The 23,141-nt window shown below is 37.0% G+C and overlaps 1 protein-coding gene across 1 annotated transcript in view; it reads right to left on the reverse strand.

The window, feature by feature from the left end:
• Nucleotides 1–23,141, reverse strand: part of EYS (EGF-like photoreceptor maintenance factor) — a 507,483-nt gene that overhangs the window by 283,168 nt on the left and 201,174 nt on the right. Inside the window, 2 exon segments of the mRNA XM_088150272.1 lie at nt 16,720–16,735; nt 19,164–19,269. Coding sequence (XP_088006398.1) covers nt 16,720–16,735; nt 19,164–19,269 — 122 coding nt within the window.

Raw genomic sequence — 23,141 nt, forward strand, 5'->3', positions numbered from 1 at the left:
AACTCAAGAACAGTTAAAAACTCCTTAACAATCTAAAAACTATACAAAATAAACAGATAAAATAAACAAAACCCAAGAAAGTGCGAGAACAAACATCACTTAATCTCTTACAGCCATCTTTCAGGCTCTTCCTGGGATCCCCAAGGCTGGTGGAAAAAAAATAAAAAAATGCTTTAAGGGCCTTCCAGAAGGCTGAGAGAGAGGGGGTTAACCTCAGCTCGGGGGGAATGATGTTCCAGAGGGTGGGGCCACAGCAGAAAAGGCTCTTGTCCTGGGTCCCATCAGATGGAGCTCCTTTGGAGATGGGACCTGCAGCACACCCCTCCTGCCTGGCCTGGTGGGATGGGTAGATGTAATCAGGAAGAGGCGGTCCCTCAAATAACCTGGTCCCATGCCATACAGGATCTTAAAGTTCAAAACCAGCACCTTGAATTGCACCCAGAAGCAAACTGGCAACCAGTGCAGCTTGCGAAACAGAGGTGTAATGTGTGCCCTCCTAGGGGCACACATAACTGTCCATGCAGCCTCAGTCTGCATCAGCTGAAGCTTCCAAATGTTCTTCAAGGACAGCCCAATGGAGAGCATGTTACAGTAATCCATTAGGGGCACTGTTGTTATTATGGACAAACTTTTCCAAAGAAAGCCACTGGTCTTGCCCCACATCACCTGGGAACAGTTTGGGACCACCACAGACTCACAGATACAGAGGAATAGCAGATCTTCCCATTGGAGGGATTGGGGAAAAATGAGGAGATGGTGACAAAGTACCATAGCTGTATGGCTCAGGGAGGGGAGATATCCCCAGAATTGGGAGGCAGGATAAAGGAGGAGTTTCCAACAACTGGAATTTGCCCATTCATTAATTCCAGAAAGTTTCTGTAGCATTCCCTCTGGAGCAGAAGCTAAGCCACAGCAGGGGTGTCTGTGCAGGGTGTGTGGGGATAAAAAATCAAGATGGCAGACATGTCTACATGATCACTGTTAAAAAGGGGTAGGGCTTCAATTGTTTGGTCATGCTTTGCATTTTGACTTTTTTGACTTCCTCTGAGGATGTCCCCAGCCAATAGTTTATCATCTCAGCTTCTCAAGGCCTACTCAACCTCTCCAGCTAGTAAGTGGAAGTGATCTTAGTATACAATATCCACTCGCATGGAAGCATAAAGAACTATAAAATGAACATATATTGGTTAAATTGAAAAGCTAACTGAATAACGGGCCAAAATGGAGTGGGGACAGAAGGTGCTGCTTTCTAAATAACTGAATCACAGTGTGATTGAGTAACAACTTTTGGTCTGGCTGTAAGAAAGAATGTACTTAATTGTTAGGGAGAAGCCATATCTTTCTCAACTTTCCAAAGACATTTTATGAGGTAATAAAAGCAGAGATTTCTGTTAACTTGTATTGTCGAAGGCTTTAACGACCGGCATATGATGGCTGGTGTGGGTCTTCCGGGCTGTGTGGCCGTGTTCTGGAAGTTTTGTTTCCTGAAACAAAACTTCCAGAACATGGCCACACAGCCCGGAAGACCCACACCAGCCATTTCTGTAACCTCCTCACCTTTCTTTGCCTGATCTGCACTATTAAAGGTAAACTGAAATATGGAATGAATCTCTGATCCTTTCCTTCCAGGCTAATTCTGATTTGTTTCAAAAGTCACATCTGTAAACCTTAGGAAGAAAGTTTCTATTTTTATTTATTTTAGAAATGTAAAGACAAACTAGAGATTTATCTAGGAGACAGATCTGAACTGTCTAAATCCAGGTGACCACCAGATGGGAATAACAACATACAAAAAACGCTAAATCTTTGACACCGCCTAGTGGCTGCTTAGACGTTTGCAGCCCAGATGCGGAAACTCTATTTTATCTATCAGTTTGCAATGCCAATGTTTGGACACACAGCCCTTCACCTAGGAAAATCCAGAGATACAGATTTTACAGGTGTTCAATTTCTAGCATGCTGAATACAAAAAGTGGATTTTTGAGTAATGTGGACTTACTTAAAATAATAGTATTCCCCCTTCCATAACAGAACAATTGAAAAAGAGCTCATGTGTGAATAATTTATTTTTCCAGATGTGTATATGACCACTCCACTGAGATAGGAGATCCAAGATTAGTCAGTAAGCTGATTCTATGTATTCCTTTTCTACATATACCCTGTCACATTTACAGAGGAATGCAGAAAGGAGCTTCTACAATCAATAGAGACTCTTGGTGCCACACAGAACCTGAAGAAAAAAAAAAACCAGGATTCTACATCTTAGGGTCAGCTTCTAAGCCAACGTAGGAAAGCCTTGGGGACCAATGAGCACATTTGTAATTTTGAGAGCCTGTTGTGGATGCTGTTACAAAAACCCTATATGAAGAAGAGTTGAACAATTCATAAAATGATTGCATGGTCAGTCAGGAAAATCATCATCATCATCATCATCGTCATCATCGTCATCATCATCTGCCAGAAGGCAAACAAGTGAGATTGCTCCACACCATCCACTCTGCACTTTCAGGATTTTCTCTTTACCCTCCTATCTTATCTCCCCTTCCCCTTCCCCCTCCCTCCCCCCCTCTCTCTTTCTAGTTTACACATTTCTCTTTCCTTCTGGAGAAACACAAGGACACCTTAAATCCTGTATCTGGTCTTCAAACTGTAAAAACCTAGACCTTCTGAGTGGGTTACCAGTCTATATTCCAACACAACATGGAACCAATGTTTAAAATGTTGTGTTGTTCTGAGCTGCCCAGAGTCACCCGTTGGGGGGAGATGGGTGACATACAAATCTAATAATAAATTAAATAAATAAATAAAATAGCAGTTACCATTAACACACAATAGCAAAGAAAAAGCATAAAAGGTTTAAAGAAAAGGATTAGGTCAAGCAAGTGGGAACAACAGGTAGGCTCATATAAGGCAGTAATCAGAGAACATTTGTTTTGAAGAAAATTTGTCCAAGTTTAAGAACATAACAAAGAAAAATCAAAGTGTGACTCTAGCCAATTACTCTCTGTACCTGGAAGTTTGAACGGGTCATGCATCTTAGATTTCATCCCAGATTCCTTTTTTTCCATTTCTCCACAGCAAGCTAGTATTCTCCAGGGAAATTCAAAAGGAAGACTTCCACTGTATTCCATCCTTGTTTTTTAACCTCAGCAAGAGGCATCTTAGTTACTTTTTAAAGGTAGAAGGGATGAATCTATAGGACAATTGCACACTGTTGAGCTAAGTGGTATTTCTAGAAACCCCACTGGCTATTACAAGGAATTTGTCAGATCTTCCCCTCTGAGGGTAGAGAGAGAAGTCCAGCTTTACTGGAGGAGATCTGACTTCTGACTCTACCTTCTGAGATATGTGGAAAAATCTGACACCAGCTCTTTTTTGATACCAATCTGGGAAGGAAATGTACCATGAATGGGCCCATTAATCTACACAAATCTATGTCCCTCTTGATTATTTTTCCCACTGAAAGCATTGAGAAGTATTTCAATAAAATACCAGGATTGGGGGAGGTAAAAGCAGAGCCTCTCCTTTGTTCTCCTGGCATGAATCTAATAGGGGCTTAGATATCTTTCCTTCCTGCATTCTTCCTTCCCAACATTGCTAGTAGGATTGCTCTGTAAACAAATCATTTTCTTTTATGTATGATTGCTGATTTGATAATCATGCTTTCAGGACATCAGAAATTCTTCTTTATAATTGCTTTCATTTATTTCCAGCAATTTTTAAGAGTTTTAAAAATACAGAGTTCTAAAACATCCAGCTGCCTGATTTAATAGGTTATTTGTACCAACTTTGTTTTCCATGGCACGTAGGGTATGTGCAACTCTTATAAAGACCCTGCTAATGAATAACATAACAACAACTATTCAAGCACATATGGGCAGGCTCTAAGGAGGTAATCTTTTCTTGTACATTAATGCTGATGTCATTTTCTATATGATGGAAATGCTCAGAGTTAATGAATCTAAAGCTGAAATGAAGCATTATTCTGAATATATTTTACTAATTTTTCAAAACAGGAAAGGTCTTGGTGAACACAGTTCAAGCATGCAGACACAACATAAATCCTAGACATGTACTGAAAAGTATCCGTCTGCAGAAAAGAAATAAACATTCATAAGAAATTAGTGAAGGGAACTTAGAAATGAAATGAGATTCCAAGAATATTTTTCATCAATGATGCCCTTTATTTCAGACCTAGTTGGAGGAAGTATATGGTGCATTTTTATTAGTTTTTATACAGCATGCAACATTTCTGTTAATTGGGAATATGGAGAATAGTACTGCAATTAGCACTTCTGACCGCTGTTTGAACTTTGATAAATAAGCTGTTATTTCCCATTTCTTTACTTTCCCATTTGGCCTTGGACTAAAAGAAAAAAAAATGAAAAGTATACCACTGGGCTACAAAATCGCCAGAAAATGATGAATACCCTTGAATGCCTCTTGATCAGGGATGTCTGTAATTTCTTTATTTTTCTTCTGCATCTAAAGCTCATGTATGTACAGAGAAAAAAGGAATTAATTATCTGGAAAAACTTTTACAGATTTGAATTGGTTCATTTTATTCACAGCTGCACACAAAACCAAGAGAAGAATCAAAACATTATAACAATCCTTTATGTAATAATCAGAGTATGGAATAGTTAAATAACATTGCAAATCATCCTTGTAGAGAAGGCATGTCCCTACATATATGATTAGCATATGCACTAAATGGCAAGTAGTGGCAAAGAAGTGTAGTGACTCCAATGCCAATTTGTAAGATCAACATGGCCCAAATTTTGTAAGATCCGGCAGTTGATTCATACTCTGTTCTAAGTCATAATAGTTCTAGTTTAGTAGGGTATGTAAATCTACCTCATGGTAGTCTTTAAACTATAATGTATGGTTTAGTGCTAGGCAGGAAGACAGTCACTATAACTGACTATTCAATAAGATAGTATTAAAAGAATCCATGATTTTATGTGATCCCAACTAGGGTTCACATCTTTCACAAAATCTTATGTAGAGTCTTCACTGAGGCTTATGCCTTATTTCAGCAGGCAGGATGAAAAGATAAAAAGGTGGAGAGTAAGGATCACAGAAGGTAAAATTTTGATTCCAAATATTAAGTATTATGTAAATACTTAAGTAATTAGAATGCAAGTGACAAGTATTCAAAAGGTTTTGGAGAACTACGAAAGCAGGAAATTAGACTTAGACAGCTAAGTTCCTCTGGTAAATATGAAGGAATATTGCTTATTACTCCCTTCCCAACTAAGTATTTATTTCTTTGACCATATTTATAAATCTTCCCAATTTAACAAGTTCTGTAGATAATCTGTAAATAAATAAAATGGTGACCTGGTTTTAATGTGAGAATCTGTCCCCTCCTTTCTTGAAGCACTTAACAGTTTCTGGAAAAAAATCAGAGACTTTGTTTTTCTCTTATGGATGCAGTTCTGCTCCTTTCTAAGCATTATTTTGGTTCTTTCTAAATATAGCCCCAACATCCCATGTATCATCTCCAAAATGGCCAAATGTTTTGGGCTTTGTTTTAAAGTTGCTTTACTGGTTAGATTGGGAGTGGCTTTGCTTCTAGAATGTTTCCTGCTCCCGTCATGACCTTTAACCTCCACCAAAGGGTGGGCGGGAAAGCCACATTCTTCCTGGTGGCATTACATGTGATCAGGTAAAGGACCAGAAGATGAGCTGCAGCTCTCAGTCCTTCATAGGTCGCTACCCTGCCCAAGACAGAGGGCTACGATAGCTTGAAAGAGAAAGAGAGAGAGAGAGAGAGGATGAGAGAGGGAGGGGGAAAGAGAAGGTGCGGTTTAAAGACTGACACAGACATCTACAGCAGAGAAACTGTAGGAATTCTGTGAGTGTGTGCTCCCCCCTTGCCTTATGCTTATCTACTCCAAAAAATGTCCACAGCTTGTTCCTCCCCCCCACCCCCATGCTAGGTTATGCAAACGTTTTTACTGTATCTCACAGAAGACAAAAATAGCATGAAGGAATTTGAAATTCAAAAGTGGTCAGAGCAGGAGTTAAACTCTCTTCCATGAACAATTTCTTTACTGAGCTATCCTGAAGCTTCCTTTGAACAGCAACATCACCACCACTGGGATTCCACTGCACACACGCTGGCATGTTTAGGAACTACCGATGCCTCCCTTGAAAGCCCAATGTCATCACACCAAAAGTAGTTTTAAAAAAGCACTTCTCCACCTCTGCCTTTCTTTCTTCTCGTCCCTATTTGCTCGTAAAGGCACCTAATATTCACTGACATCCAGGGAGCGTGTGTCACAACGTCACAAGCCAAGGGTAGAAGGGCAAAACGTGCATCGTCATGGTTGGGTATGAATTCCTATGCTAATATTCTCTGACGAATTGTACCCTTCATTTTTACTGATTGCATTGATTCATGACATGCTTACATATTATAAATTGTGTAAGTGAAAGTTAAAGGAAAACATAATTTTAGGTAAAACATGTTGAACTAGCACAAAGCAATGAAAGTCAAGCAGCTGTCTATCAGTCCAATTGAAATAGAGACAGTGTAGGTGACAAGGTCAGCTTGTGGTACATTTTATTTGTATCTCTCTTAGGTGAAGCCTTGTTGCTGTGCTTAAGCCATTTCTATTAGTGGTTTAACAATAAACCATCAAATTCAGGATGAAGTACCAATATTATTATAGGCATTTTCCTCCCAGTGTAGTCATACCTATAGAAAGCATAGATTTTAAAAGTATTTTTAAAAATGCTCACATATACTGAATTGTACTTGGGACACAGTAATTGGTCTGGAAAATGCTAATAGTTTTAGAGGTAACCAAAGGCAATAAATGCCTACAGACCCATAGGCAGTGCAAAGCTTTCATCAGTAAATTAACTACTACCCTGAACTGACAAGCTAATTGAATATGTCAGTCAGCAGAGAACTGATATACAACCGTACAATTTCTATTGTACAAAGCACTGGTTTTAATGCTTCCATCTAGTTCAAAAAGTCATTTGTTTAATGACAAAATAGAGGCCCTCTATACTCCTAAATCCTCGAGGTCTTTAATTTTAAATTTTGTCCTGGTGGCTGCTTTTCACAGAGGGATGACTAAATGATATACAGCCACATACTAGGAATGATTGCCATGCTGTTAGTCAAGAAATTTGATAATGAATTAAATCCTATGGAGCATACAGATTTGCTGAGGGTGTTAGAGCAAGGAAGGTGCTGTATTAGCTAACTGTGTAATAAAGAATACTGTGCTTAAATGGGCCCAGAAATAGTGTCCAGGAACAGCTCTCAGGGTTAATAAATAAAAGGATCAACAGTATTATAATTCTATGAGTATGATAGATTGGACACTTTTACATTCTGCACATACCTTTGCTCACCGCTGTGGATTCCCCCTCATGATGAATGTTGCTTACCAGGAAGAGACTTTAATAATATGTCTGGGTACAGATATGTATAGAAGATATATACTGATGGCCTTTACATGGATATAAATAAGACATTTCTGGGGATGGATTCTACATAAGTATGCTGCTCATCCAACTGTATCTAACAAAACTTTGAACACTGGGGTAAGGAAAATCCATTCTTTAATAGCTCAGTAAAATATTATGATGTTGCCATTAGGGGAATGTATTACTCCCCCCTCCTCCAGACCAAGGCCACACGTGACCTTTGAGTAATGTGTTAGGAGGCATATTCCGATTGCCAGAAAGTAGCACAGGGGATTTGGACAAGAGCTAAATTTGATGTCATTTTTTTTCAAAGGTGCCTTTCTTTCTTTTCAATTTGCCCTGAAAGCAAGTGTTGGGATTTTTGTTTTATTTTATTTTGCATATAAGCAGAAAAGCTCATGTAACATGAAGTAACAATGTAGGGGCAGAGGGAGTACACACAATTTCCCTTTTGTATATATTCAGAAAAAAATATTATTTCTCCTTTTCAGCTACTGTATGAATCAGGCTACTTGCTAAGGCCCTATTTAAAGCAAAAAGAAAAAGAAAAATCAGTGGTTGTGTTTATAAGATATAAACAGATGTATATAAAATATTGTGTAAACACATGTCTGGATGGGGTCCAACAGGCTTCAGCTGAACCCTGGTAAAATGGAGTGGTTATGGATTGGAGGTCCTTTTGTATCTGAGGATTTACCATCTTGGGTTTCGAATGGGGTTGCACTGCCCCAGACAGACCCAGACAGACCTGTGTGTAATCTGGGGGTCCTCCTGGACTCACAACTCCTGCTCGAGCAGGTGGCAGTCGTGGCCAGGTGGGTCTTTGCCCAACTTTGGGTGGTGCACCAGTTACACTCTTTCCTGGATCAGGAGGCTCAGGTCAGTCACTGACGCCCTGGTCATCTCTCAGTTAGACTAGTGAAATGCACTCTACGTGGGGCTGCCCTTGAAAAGTATCCAGAAGCTACAGCTGGTTCAAAATGCAGCCATGCGGACAATCTTGGGTGCCCCAAGAACAACACATATAACACCTTTACTGCAGGAGCTGCACTGGGTCCCAGTTTGCTTCTAGGTCCAATTCAAGGTGTTGGTTATTACCTTTAAAGCCCCACATGGCATGGGTCCAGGTTACCTGAGGGACCGTCTCACCCTCATCACATCAACCCACCTCACCTGGTCAGGCAGAGAGGGCATGTAATGGACCCTGTCAGTGAGAGAATGTCAGCTGGCGGGGCTCAGGAGGAGAGCCTTCTCTGCCATTGCCCCCACCCTTTGGAATATTCTCCCCCCAAATATGCGGCAGGGTCCTACCTTCCCGGCTTTCCAGAAAGGATTAAAGACCTGGCTCTGCCAGCTTGCATGCAGTGACAAGAAACTTACCCAATCCTGGGGGTGGCTGGCGCCTTGATGACGCTCCCCGAGCTACTGCCAATTTAACATCTATTCTCGTATTTATTTTCTATTTATTCGGGATCATTTTATACTGTATTTTTAATTGATTTTAACTGCTTTGTAAACTGCCCAGAGTAGTTTTTTAATGAGATGAGTGGTGACAAATTTGATACATACATACATACATACATACATACATACATATTTGATTCCAGCCAGAGGCTTTGGAATAAATGTTACCTTGATATGAAAGGTTCATGCTTCACATCTATGCAATTCCTTTCCTTCTACAGTATTAGCATAATCTATGCATGTCTTTCTCTGACTAAACTGTCTTATTTTTCCAGCAGTATTGAATTCTACTGAAATTTGATTTTATACCATGCACTGGAAATGACAAAAAATGGTTGCTATGTATAAACAATATTGCTAAGTATAAATATGATGGCATAATAATTTATTGAAAATTAAACAGGACAAGGCAGGAGACCATACACATTCTAAATCTCCAGTTTCTATCAGAATAGCAGAGCTTCTGTGCTACATCCCAATTTATTTTCATGCTTTATTAGCATTATATTATGTTAATTATTATATTAATATGCTTTATTAGTATTAGCCTTAGGAACAGTTAGTAGGCTGCAACACAGACTGTGCATGGGGTGTTTGTCAATCCTTTTCTTGTCTTCTCTGTGATATCTGCATTCCTCTGGGGTTTCCAGAGGTGGTAAGTTAACTTGCATTGAATGTGCCACATATCTAATCTAAGGCAGAAGTTCATGTTAGTTGCAATGAGACGTATGGTGAAGATTATATCTGTTCTTGCCCAGCCACCATTGCTGAAAGAAAGAAAAAGTGTTTCAGTAGCACTGAGCAATTTAATGTTCTATTCTTCAATCTTTCAGAAACTGGTTAGTCTAATTACTGATATTTTATTATTAATTTCTCAGCTGTTGATCTGGAGAGGTAATTTTGTGTCCTCCAGAAATTCTGGACTTCAGTTCTCATCAGTCCCAACTTAACCAATGACAAGTGATGTGGGGACTATAGTCCCAAACTTCTGGAAGGCATCAAGTTATTTATCCCTGAAATGTATAACCTATTTAGTAGTTGCCATCAATGGTTTGCAGTAATTTAAAATAGGTAATTATGGGGGAGAGGATCAAGACATCCATTCTATATCTTGAAGAAAGCCTGAATCAGTAAACTCAGCAGGACATATCCCTGAGTAGGCATACTTATTTATTTATTTTTATTCATTTATTAAATTGGTTTCTATGGCAATCTAGTTGCTAATAAAATTATAAAGGAAAGCCAACTGTTAAAGAGATCTTGCCTCTGTAGCTGAATTTTCTCAGTATTCTCAGTATAAGATTTGCAATGAAACTTTGAGGTGGTTTATTTCTACTTTACAAACTTAGATTAATTCTTTGGACCAAGTAGGACCCACTGTGGCTGTATCTAAGCAAGAATTATGACACAACAGATAACATGATATTGTCATAAAAAGCAGAAAAAGTGGGACAAATATTAAAGATCTGAAATCCAGGTGGCCTTGTCAGGGATGATTGCATAAAGCTAATTATTTGATGCAAAAATGATCAGCAAATCATTTTTGTGGTCTGAAAAGTATGAAACTTCTTCTTAAGCGAAATGTCAGAAATGCCAGTCTTGAAGAAAAGATGGCATTTTCAGCATTAAAAAAGAAATATTTTGGAAGCTGCTTAATAAAATATACAGAAAATGTCAAATGTTTCACCTCTGGAATGTAAGGATTACAGTACTGATATTTTTCTTATTTATGTTCTAAATCAACATCTGCTCTACTACAAATAGCTATGTTGAATGTATTGTTTATTAAATAATTCAGCCTGTGAATGCTTTTAATATAAAATAACTAATGTTACAGTTCTAGATGTCTCTACCTAGAAGCAAATCCTGCTGAGTTCAGTGGCACTTATTCTCACTTTGTATGTGTGCATAGGACTGACCTGTGAAGATTATAACCATTGGAAAGTTTATGTACAAAAACAAAGTTCTTGTTTTCCTTGAACAGATTTTTAAACTACCAGAGTTGTATAGCCCAATCTCTGCTCTAGTACATTCCATAGAGGAATCTCATAAACTGGACAGATAACCTGAACTATAACTGCTCATTCATTTGCAATTATCAGCTGATCCAGATATTTTTAAAGAAATGAGAGCTGATAATTTTTCAAACCATTTTGTAATATCATGCAAAATACAAATGAACATATAAACACATTTAATATTTTGTCTGAGTGCAGTCCATCTAGCTCATTATGTCAAGACCTGTTGGCAGAAGCTCATATGCATTTGAGTCTTTCCAAGACATATCTGGACAGGCCAGGAATTAACCTATTTCCTTTTGCATGAAAAGCATCTGCTCTCTCCCTGAGCTGCAAACCAATTCCCCATACCCAACTCATTGACAATAAATAATATGTTTAAAATTATGTATCTTGGCTAAAGAAAAAATAAATTAGATTTTTTAAAAAATGCAGTGTGACTACAAACCTTAGGTGACGTTTGATGTACTTATTAATCTGATACAAACCCAGCAATTTCAGCAATTAACAGTTTTATATGAAACTGAGGAAAAATGGTGTTTCATAAATAAACAAACCATTTATGCTGATAAATACTACAGTAAAATGCCAGATGGCACACTACTTTTACAATAACTCAGATATGCAGGAATAGGACATTGATTATCCCAACTTGAAGTCTGGATTAATGCTAAAATGTTGAGGCACATGGGCAATAACACTATGCAGAGTACATCTTTGTTTTCTTTGTCAAAGTTAAGGAAAAAAATAACCAACCATATGCTGAAATATAAATCTAGTTGCATTCTAGAATGTTAGCTTATTTCCACACTATTCCAGTGGCTATTTGATAAAGTAAGACTCTTTCTATGAACCAGAACATTAGATTTTTCTTTAATATAATATGGTACATATTTTATTTTTCTTACTTCAGAGGTTTATATATGACTTCTCTTACTTAAGAAGTAATATCAGAAAGACCCATCTCTTTAAAAAATGTACGAATTGTCTTTATTCATGATGTGATACACCAGAATTCTATAAACCTACAGAGTTGTATCCAGCTTTGTTGAGCAGACATGGCCACCGACCTCAATTCTGCTTTTTCCTTCTCTTCTCCTGCACACATGTCAAATCTTCCCTGGAAGGCTGAGTGAACATCCTGTTGTGTATTTGAGTTTTAGGAGTTCAGCGATAAATGGGAAAGGCCTATCTTCCTCAAGCTGACCAGTCCCTAGGTACACAGATCATTGCTGACATTTCTGGGAACTGATCTCTTTTGGATCATGGACTAAGCCTGGGGACACTGGGGGTCCTAAGATTGGGGAAGACTGTTCTAGTGCATATGGACATATTTTGTTTTGACTGCAACCTTGGCAGATCAGTTATTGCCTTAAGTATGTCTTATTCTTTTTCACCTTATACATGGGGCTTGCTAAATTTTATTTTTTAATTCCAGCAGGTCTTCTTTTGATATAGATTTATAAAAAACTATTCCTGCAAGGCAGCTGAAGTATTCTCTTTCAGAATGCCTCAAAGTTGGGATAAATCTATTCACTTCTAATTATTCTGCTCTTAGTTCATTTCAATTCTACATCAATTTGAGATCTTTTTAAAACAAAGTTGATACAAAAATATACATTTTGTACATATTTCTTCACTGTAAGCATTTTTACATAATGCTACCTAATATAAGCCATTTTTGCAAGCAGTTTTTCTTAATACAAACATACATCTGGACATTCTTGTCACTTCTGTTCATTTCTGTATGCACTACTTTTCATGAACAGGCATTTCACGAACAGGTTTTACTAGAGAGTTTAGAGAACATACTCAAAGGAATATGCATTTCAGAGGACAGCAGATTTTTAAGTTGCATATGATGCAATAATGAGAAATTAGTTATATTCTTATGAAAAAAAAAATGATCTGAGCTAAGCCAATTTCTCCCACATCCCTCATTAGGCAAAGGATTAAAGAAAGACATATCTTGATGGGAAAAATAAACCAAAGCTTTATAAAAAGTTGACCATCAATCAAATACAATTAAGACATTCAAAATGCAATCTGGTATGAGCCTATTTGAAAGAAAATTTCATTGATTTCAAATGGCTTAGAGTAAGGCAAGTAGGTGTAAGATAGTAGGTTCATAGGAAATATTACTACTAATTCTGATCAAATTAGCTCAGAATTTGCAGTCACTGAAATATTCATTTACAACTACCAAACTCACTGAAGGAGACAGATCAGTATAAATGTAACTTAAACCTTTCCAGGTCTTTGGGAGAGTGCCTTTCACTGAAATGAAAATAAGATCCTCCCCCCCCCCCCCCGCTGAAATTAAAACAAAAATAAGGAATACTGAGTCCCAAATGGGTTATCAGGAGAACTTTGCAAAGATATTCTTATTCCAAAGATTTTGCCTATATGTAGACAATTTAGGAAAGGACTGCTTGCTTATTCATTAATTGATTGATTTATAAGTCATGTAGGCCACCCAACTCAAAATGCCTCTGAGCGTTGAACAATTAAAAACAAATCTGATTCAGTATAAAAAGAAAAAGAAGGCAATAACTAGTGACTAAAACAACCAATACCATAATAAAACTCCCAAGAAGGGGCATATTCCTACCCAGCACCTGGCAAAAAAACCCTGGCCTTTAAGGCCTGTGTGAAGGATGGCAGGGTTGGCTCGAATCTCAGGGGAGATACTATTCCAGAAAGTAGGTGCTATGATAGAGAAAGCATGCCACCTAGGTCCCATCAGAGGACATGCTCCAGGTCCACGCATATCCGGTCCAGTCTTACTGGGTAGACATGACCAGTAGGACAATAACCAAACATTGAAGAGAATCTAAAATTATTATATTTCTTAAGATAGCAAAACATCCATAATCTAACTTCTTTTATAAACCAGTCTCATTTCTTAATACATTTAAGATTTACACAAAATTAACAGCTAATTTATTCAAATTAGCGTAACACAAAATGATACCTTTAGATCAAAATGCACTTATTCCTAAAATAAATTGTTAAACATTACGTCTTTTCTAAAACCAAGTTTGAGAGAGAGAGAGAGTCAGACAGACAGACAGACAGACAGACAGAGAGACAGAGATGAGGTTGAATGGTCATTCATGAAAAGGTTCTTAAAAACTGATAATTTTGACCCTATATTTATGCAGTGATAAATTCTATATACCGCTTATCTTATGCACAACTCAGAATTATTTCAATTTAGATTGAAATAATAGGGAGAAAAAGAAGGGATGCCCTTTAGTACCATTATTATTTATCCTAATAATGAATACATGGGGGTTGATCTACATAAACATGAAAAAATTAATGTTAATATTAATGAAGTAGAATATCTCCTAAATCCTTTCATGGAGGATATAATTTAACAATGTCTAATGCCCTTGAGCTATGCCTCTTTTGGAAAAAAAAAAGAAAAAAAATCAAAGTTATGCATTGGTGGCAGTGTTAATGATTAAAAAAAAAATTATATCCCCTAAAATATAAAGTTCTCTAATTAAATTAATGAGTATCCCAATAGCTCATAAGAAAAAATAGATAGTTTGGCGTAAATATACCAATATATTAGGATAAACTTTTGATACAAAAATTATACCCCGGGTGAGGGAAAAAAGAAAAGACTTGTCATGATAATAAATAAAATGATAATGAATAAAATAGCCAGATTTAAAATGCTGGTACTTCCAAAATTAATATACTTGCTTCAAAATATATTAATATATTATTTCCTATAGAAATTCTGGATCATATATTAAATTTGTGGCCAACAAATTAGAGAATTTTGTTTTAAGGCATTAAAATATCATACTAAAACAATACATATTACATCTACCTTCAAACCAGTGTGGACATGGAATCCCATATCTGAAACATCAGAAATATATCATATGATTTCTTTGATACAAAAAAATACTATAAAATAATGGGCACACAGAGAAAATATTTACAATATGTTTGAGTGTTTTGCCTTTTTTAAGGAAAATATGACAAATGGATACAGAAAACAGTATTTGTGTTTTTAATATACTGTAGAAATAAAGGACCTCAAAATGTAAATTATTTAATTTCCCTTTAACTCCACTGCTAGTTTATCTTCTATATCAGGGTTTCCCAAAGTGGTCATTTTTCATAGTACTATTAGTTAAAGTAGTATTTATTAAATTATTTTCATTAAAAAAGTCTTTGCGGATGGAAAAGCCTGAAACTTCATGAGGGGGATAATGAGCTGAACAGTTTGGGGACCCCTGTCCTATATTCTCCATTTTATATTATGGGTAGTGTTAATTTTTTTTCCACCAGTTTTGAAACAGACTTATGCAGAAACTTTCATAAAATCTAAAACAGCAACAAAAATCTAATTAAGCTATAATTTGTACTGGCTGTATGGGCACAATTGAATTCCTTTTTACAGTGCCCAGAAGTAAAAGCTAAAGCAATTCCACCCTTAACACATTTTGAGCAAATAATAAGCTCTTATTTAACAGTAGCCAAGGGTACTACAGCAAAATTATATAGATTGCTACTAGACTTTGAAATAGATAATAAAGAATGGTTGATGATAGCATGAGAAGTAGATTTAGGGATTTAAATTGAGGAAAAAACATGATTTTCACTCTGGGATAGGAAAGCCTCATTTTCACTACTAGCAAACAGAGGAAATTCATCTTAAAATATCCATAGATCCATAGATGGTACTTTATCCTGATTGTACTTACTCATTTGACACAGTTATTACATTTTATATTGCAGAAGATGTAAAGAAAAATAAACATTTTATTTATGGTCTTCTTTTAATATAATACAGAAAGTTACATAATACAAATGTCTTCACATAGAATTGATAACAAAACACTTCATACAACGAATACCATAGCTGAATATATTTAATACAGAGAACAAAAATGTAAGAAGCCAAATGTTAATACTTTTTTTTTTTTTTGGTATCAGGAGTAAGGTATAGCTCAACAACAGAAATATATGAAAAGGATTTCATTGAATATCTGGTTTGATAGAATTTGGACCGTCCTTTATATAAAAGACAATATGAGGGTTCTTTTTATTCTGACTGTTGTGTTTTATTGCATTCTCAGAAATATACATTCACAACCCCCAAAGTGTCAGAAACTCTGAGAAAATAAAAGTAACAAAAGTATTTCTTAAAATGTGTATTTTCTGAAGATGTTTTATTAAAAATCACATTATCATCTTTACATTAGAACACTACTAATAAAGATTTGCTGCTTTAATTTTCCAAGACATGCCATCATACTTTTAATGTAATGTTTATATGATTTCACATTAGTAAAATATTAGTGCTTTTGCTTTTATGGACATATTACAATGTCCACTCATAATTGCCTTTGAAGAAACCAACCATGGAATTAATCAAGCATTATTTCTGATGGCTAGTTTGTTGGCTGCAGCCTACAAGTAAGAGAGATCCTCTTGCATAGAACAATGCTGCAAAATGAAGCTTATTTTCTAAGGTGTTCAGAAATCACATTATGAAAAAAACAAAAACAAAAAAACCCAAAAACCTGGTTGTTTTGTTCAATTATTTTGTGTTATTTAAAACTGCAGGCTTCTGTCATTTTTATGAGTGTTAGACAGCAGAGCAATTTGCCATCATAGTGGTAGTGATGATGAAGAAAAAGCTGTGAGAATGCCCAGTGGGTGGCCATATCAGGCTCTGAAAAGCTACCCCACCATTTATTATACAGAACAAGTACTTTCTTGATGACATGTCAGAGTTAAAGCTGGCATAGCCTACCTGCAGGACTATAATCCTGTAAAACACAACACAGGGAAAAAGATAATAGATTGAAGACAAGTTCATAAATATGAAAGCCTACCTGGCAGATCCATATTGTCTTGCAATTTCTCCTGACTATTGAACTATTAGATTTCACAATCCTTCTCTCTTGTCTACTCTGACTCTAGACCCTGCCATGTGCTGCTCCAAGCTATGAGATTATTAGACAAGACAGTTTGCAAGTTAATAGTGACATGCAGCTCCATCTCTTGCTTTTATTTACTATAATGCAAGTGGTGGAGTCTGATTTAGATCAGAATCATCACCCAAAGGCAGAAGACTTCTGCATTTAACTTTTTTCCTATGGAAATTTCCCCTGCAACGAGGGAGGGAGGGAGGGAGGGAGGGAGGGCAGGCAGGCAGGCAGGCAGGCCAGCCGGCCAGCCAACACTCTATCAGAACTCTCTCTTTTATTGTCAGGCTGGTACTAAGTGGGTGAGAGAATTTCAGGAAAGAAGGATTAATGCTGCTTTCCTGCACACGACAAGAATTTCAGGTATCACACTAAGCCATGTTTTTGTTATTAAATAGATCACAATGGTGGGTTTCAAACAATGTGCTGAACCGAAACTACATTATGACTTAGTGTCATGTGTAAATCCAGTTAGTTGTTCTGATATGGATTAGAATAAACAGAAAGAGAATCTATTTCCTCTTTATTGCTAGCTGCTGATTTGGTTTCTGCTCATTATCATTGCCTATTCACATTTCAGACAGAACTGATTGGTAAGCAGATTAGTGAATAGCAGTAGCAAGTTTATTTCATTATTTTCACTGAAATTTTTCACTTCCTTGACTCAGAGAATCCCTACACCATATCTAAGCAACAATACTATAGGAAACACAGTGGTGACGAATGCTTGACAATTTGGCATTCTTAGACTAGCTGGAAGAATTTCCTCAAATGTCAGGAGTGATATTGCCTAAAAGAAGCAAGACCCCAACAAGAAAAACTTGTGATGGCACAAAAAGCCGAAACAAAGAATGATCTCAGCTTTGTCAAGCTCCAATACAGTGCTGCTCCATTCACAAACCTTTAAATTTCTGAGGATGTTTAGACACATTTTTGAGCAAGGATGCTGCAGTACATACTTTGAGGCTGTGGGTTTTTTGGAAGGCTTTGTTTAGCTTGTCACGAGAACCTGCTCTTTTCACTTGCCCTTTTTTGTGCACTTGCTTTTATAGTAAATGGACTGAAACACAATGGGCATCAGCAGAGGCTCCACATCTCCTGGGACTGAACTGTGCTTTGAGTGCTCTTATGCTCTTTCAGGAGAGCATCCACGCACACAGCAAATAGCCCTCGGTTTCTTTTTCACACAGAAACAACCCCAGACCTTTTTACGCTGCCACATCTGAAGTACTGACAGATGATTTACCTGCTTTAAAAATAACCTGAAAAATATTGCTCTGGTCCCATTAGGTGTCACAGTGTCTGATTGAAGAATAGGCAAGGCCAGAATCACTGAAATCATTCACAGTCATGTTGGACAGAGGTGGGGAACCTGTAGCTATTGAAATGTTGCTGAACTACATCAATCTATGGCTCTGAGTCTCCTGGGAACTGTAGTCTAGTACCATTGGGAAGAATCCTTAGTTCATATCTGTACTAGAATATCATTGTAAGGCCTTTGTCCTAATGTTGACAATATGACACTAAAGGGCACAATATCTGGCCAAGAAAATTCTCCACATTTTCCCCACAGGAGACTTTCCATTTATCCCAAAGGAATTCTAAATTTAAATCTTTTGAACTTAAGTTATTTCAGGTGGAGGTAAGTAACCTTCTTTTCAATTAATCAAGGTTTATTCACTCATTCTTCCCTCTGACTTGTCCTCTTGCCATTCTTTCTTTGTTGGCTTTTCAACTTATCTTTTTCTTCTTTGACTGTAAGCTAGATAGAAGGATCATAAACTTAAGATAAAACATTGGTCCAACTCCTGGCAGGTGAACAAGAAAGAGCAAAGGATTCCATGAAAGCATTGCAGGAATAAAACAGAAAAGGAGAATTAGGGAAAACTGTGGGCTCAGCACATAAGGAAGTTCCTCAGAGGCCTGCACTTGCTAGTTTTTTGCTAAAAAGGAGGGGAACCCAGCAGTAAAATCAAGGGAGGGAAAAAGCTCCTCTTACCTACTATTGATGAAGGGATATTGAGAAATGGGTGGGAGGAAGTTTGTGGCTCCTCTCCCCCCCACCCATCCCCCATGTAGATTCATTGCAAAAGAGAAAACTGCAACTGGGTATTTAGCCCAAACTGAGGACATTTTGGAAATCATGGAGGGATAAGGTATATGTGGTGGAGATATATCATTAATGGCCCAAGAAAGTGATTCTAGAAGCTAGAATCCGGACATCTCTGCAAGCAGTCTGTTTGCAGCTTACACTACACTATCAGCTTACTTGATCATCTTCATTCCTCCTGCTGAGCTCTCCTGACTTCTGAGGCTGAAGCTGCAGTTCACTGGCAAAACTGGGCAGCTTTGCCAATGGAGCACCCCTAGCTGCCCTGTAAACATGGAGCAGGATCACCAGGGAATGTTTCTCACTACTTTAAAGCTGGCTCTATGGTCAGGGAGACCCAACATCCCCAGAGCGGGGCAGTTTCATAATTTGCAATCTTTTTGTTAGATGACTGAGTCAAGCTCAGAAAGATGTTGGTTTGTTCCAAAAGTGAGATAAATCCAAGGTCTGCCTTCTCACCTTGGTAAGCACTAAATACTGATCCTGAGCTGTCAAAACATCAATGAAGCAGCTTTGAAAGATCCATGCTATTTTTGTCATGAGTGTATTGACTTCTAAACCTTCCAAGCGACTGAGAAATTGATATTCCCATGGCAATAAATACTGCTGACTACAGATGAAGGTCCTGGAATCCACATCCCACTTCACCATCCGCTCAGGGGAACTATTGGCAGATTTTTTTATTTTTTCCCCTGCTAGTAGACATTGGATGAGAGGGAGAAGGATGTCAGGAATTCTACCAATTGCTGTTCTGAAACCAGCTGCATTTCAGGGTACGTGGGCAGTAACACTGACCAGCCTCACTGCTGAGATGCCATAAAGAAAGGCTGTAGGGACAGCCCTTTAATACTGGCATATGGTTCTTGTAATGGGCGGAAAACACAGCATCATGGATACATAGAAGAGCCCTACAAAATAGGAAGGGGGGATCAGAGGCAGAAGTGCCCATGTATAGAGTGGCACATACTTAAAATGCAACATGTGAAAGGCCTATGATGCTTCTAAGGAACAGGCCTAAAACCAAAAGCTTATTTTACTAAACCCCTAAATGCATATGGGACTATCTTTCAGATAACTGTACAATACCAATGCTTACCTTGACATTTTTAAAAAATGCTTTTCTTCTTCTCCATGTCTGTTTCTTTATTTGTCTAAATCAAAAAAGATTCATTTATATTTCTCTAATTACGTTTAATTCTATAAGTGGGATGATAAAGGAAAAAGGGGTTGCAGTTCAGCAGCGGTAGTCCAACATCTTGCTACATGAGGCAGGAGGGGCATCCTTTGGCATGAGGACCTCACAATCTGCTCATCACTTTAAGGGCAACATTTCTTAGAGCAAAATGTGAGCTAGTCATCCTGAGTAAAGGCAGTCTCTGTGGATACCTCAATTCAAAGGCCCTTGTTTTGAGGAAGGGACTTTCAGAAGGAGGCATTTGAATGGGAGGCAGAAGACAGAGGGGCAGGCTACTCATTTCCTAGTTGTTTTGCTATAGCAGGAAATCAGCCAGCCTGGCGATCCAGAATACGTGACCACTTCTAGGCCACATTCTGACATATCTTTAATGCATTAAAGTGGTCTGGTCAATTCTGTCTGAACTTGGAAGCTAAACACAGTTAGGACTGGTCAGTACAACTGGTTAGTTGTGTGGGAGATCACCAGGGCTGTGGGCTAAAGTAGGAAGCCAAAAATGTATCCTGGAAGAAGGTATATTTTAATGCTGCTGAATGAAAGCTGCATCAACAAGTTGCATCAGCAAGTTGAAGATACTAGAAGTAAAGCTCAATATTAGGAAGACTAATATTGAGTTTTGGTTTTATTTTGTTTCTAAGCATAGATCTCAGATGAAATCATCAGAGCAAGTTTTCTGAAGATAGAAGACAAGGCACTCTGGCTTCAGTTCTTCCCCTCTCCCAATCCACCATGGAAGGCAGAGAGTTCACTTGGCTTTCTGAAAAGATCCACATTTAAATTAATATAATAAAAAACGAGCAAACATGGAAATAAACTCCTGATGGAAAAACCTAATGTAATATCAAAAGATGACTGAAAACTGAGTATACCTCATTTATTCATTCATTCATTCATTCATTCATTCATTCATTCATTCATTCATTCATTCATACATACATACATACATACATACATACACCCAACTCTAGATAATTCTGTGTGACAATCAAGTTAAAAAAAAAAACACAAGATGGCAATAACCCAGGGACCAATTGTACCCAACTCATTAATACAAATTAATTCTGGGGTGCAGGGCCTGGTGAAACAGCCAGGATGTTCAAGGCCTGCAATTGAACTGAGAGACAAACTTGCCAGTGAATCAAATACTGATTCAAACCATTAATCATACTTCTGTTTTTATAACTTTTTTTTTCTTTTTAACCTACTCCTCCTAAGAACAGGATTAACAAAGAAGAGAAGATTCCAAGAACACAACAGTCCCTTCAGTTATAAGTCATTTTATATTAGGTTTTCCAAGCCAGAACAAGTGTAAGTGGATGATAACAACCATGAAGGAGTGAGCAGCAGGGAGAAGTCAGATGGGCAGCTTGGTAGATCAACTATCTGTTCGGTTCTGAAGATAAGCCTGCAAGGCTGTAAACGTGTTTTGAGTCACCATTACTATCCACTAGACTGCCTTCAAAGTTTCTCTTTTTTGGAGAAGAGAATCTTTATTTTAGGGAGAATACCCTCCATGAAATGGAAGGAAACCTTAGATGGATGTCTACCTTTTCCCCAGGCAAACAAATAAAAATTGCCTTGTATTTGGCATTATTCTCTACATTACTTTGTCTGCAATCTGTGATAAACTCTCTGACGGTATATCCAAAGATGAAGAAAGATTTAATAATGTGGTATATCAAGGAATGTTGCTGCTTAAGATTAATTGGATAAATAAAAGACAGAAGTGACTTCCCAATTAATTACCCTAAAGATACATAAGCAGTAAATTAACAGTTTAATTACATTCCTGAAAAGACATCTAATCTCTTGTGGAATGTTCAGATATTTAACTGGGTTTTAGCAAGATAGCTGTGGCAAACTAATTAAATAAATTGCTAATAACACTACTGAGTATATAATAAATAAATTAATATTTATTAATTTATTTGACAGCAGAAATTTACAATAACTGTAAAAATGCTTTATCCAAATTAAAAGGCTAAATAACTCCTCTAAGTACTGTACTTTAGAAATACAGCAAAGTTTGTATACTAATAAGTATGCAGCTTACACTGATAATAAGAAAAAAAGTTCAGATAATCGTCTTCTACAGAAGCTAGGTCTATAATATGCATATCCATTAAAACATTATAACAATGATGTTATATACATAATTAACTTATCATAACTTTGGTAAATTAGAGTTGCTGACCAGGGTGTGAGGGATAGAGTAAGGCATCCCACCTGTGCCTTCAATGAAAGGAGATTAGTAATGAAGTCGATACTAACTACAAAGGATCTACTATCTAGATTATAGGTTGAATTACCTAGTATGGACCAAGAGGAAATATTCTACTGCCTTAGATATCTAAGAACATTCGTTCCTAGGACTTTAAATAAATGAATAAAGTGGTTTATATATTTATTTAAATTGGCATCTTGCTTTTCTAGCAAATGGTTATTTAAAAGAATAAATGAAAATAAATAATAAATAATAACACAATAACAGATATATAAAAACAAAAAAAACATAGCCCCCCCCCCCCATTCAATTAAAAGGGTAATGTTTAGCTGAAAATCAGATTATTATACAGAGGCCTATCTAAATAAAAATGTTGTATATTCTTACCAAGCTTTTGCTAGATTGTACATTAACTTTTAAAACTGTAATTTCCAAAGATTTTGCTGTTAAAAGAGTTTACTTTCTCATAGAAGCCTGCATTAAGGATATGATACTTTGTTATTTTACACTGAAAGTAACAGAGCTCCTTCCATAAGAGAAATAGCTGAAAGTTAAAGGGACGTATAGATTATATGGCCACCTTGCACTTAAATTGAACAGCTGAACTTTAATATCTGGAAAATATTTTCAGAAAATAAATTCTTTGTTTAGAAAATTTCTATGGGGTTCTTCAATTCCGAGAATATCTTCACAGAAAATGCAGTTATCAATTAATGAA

Source organism: Python bivittatus, unplaced genomic scaffold (assembly GCF_059951505.1).
Source record: "Python bivittatus isolate LINGU-HERP-01145 unplaced genomic scaffold, Pbiv_v1 ctg000020_np1212, whole genome shotgun sequence".
In the NCBI taxonomy this organism is placed as follows: Eukaryota; Metazoa; Chordata; class Lepidosauria; order Squamata; family Pythonidae; genus Python; species Python bivittatus.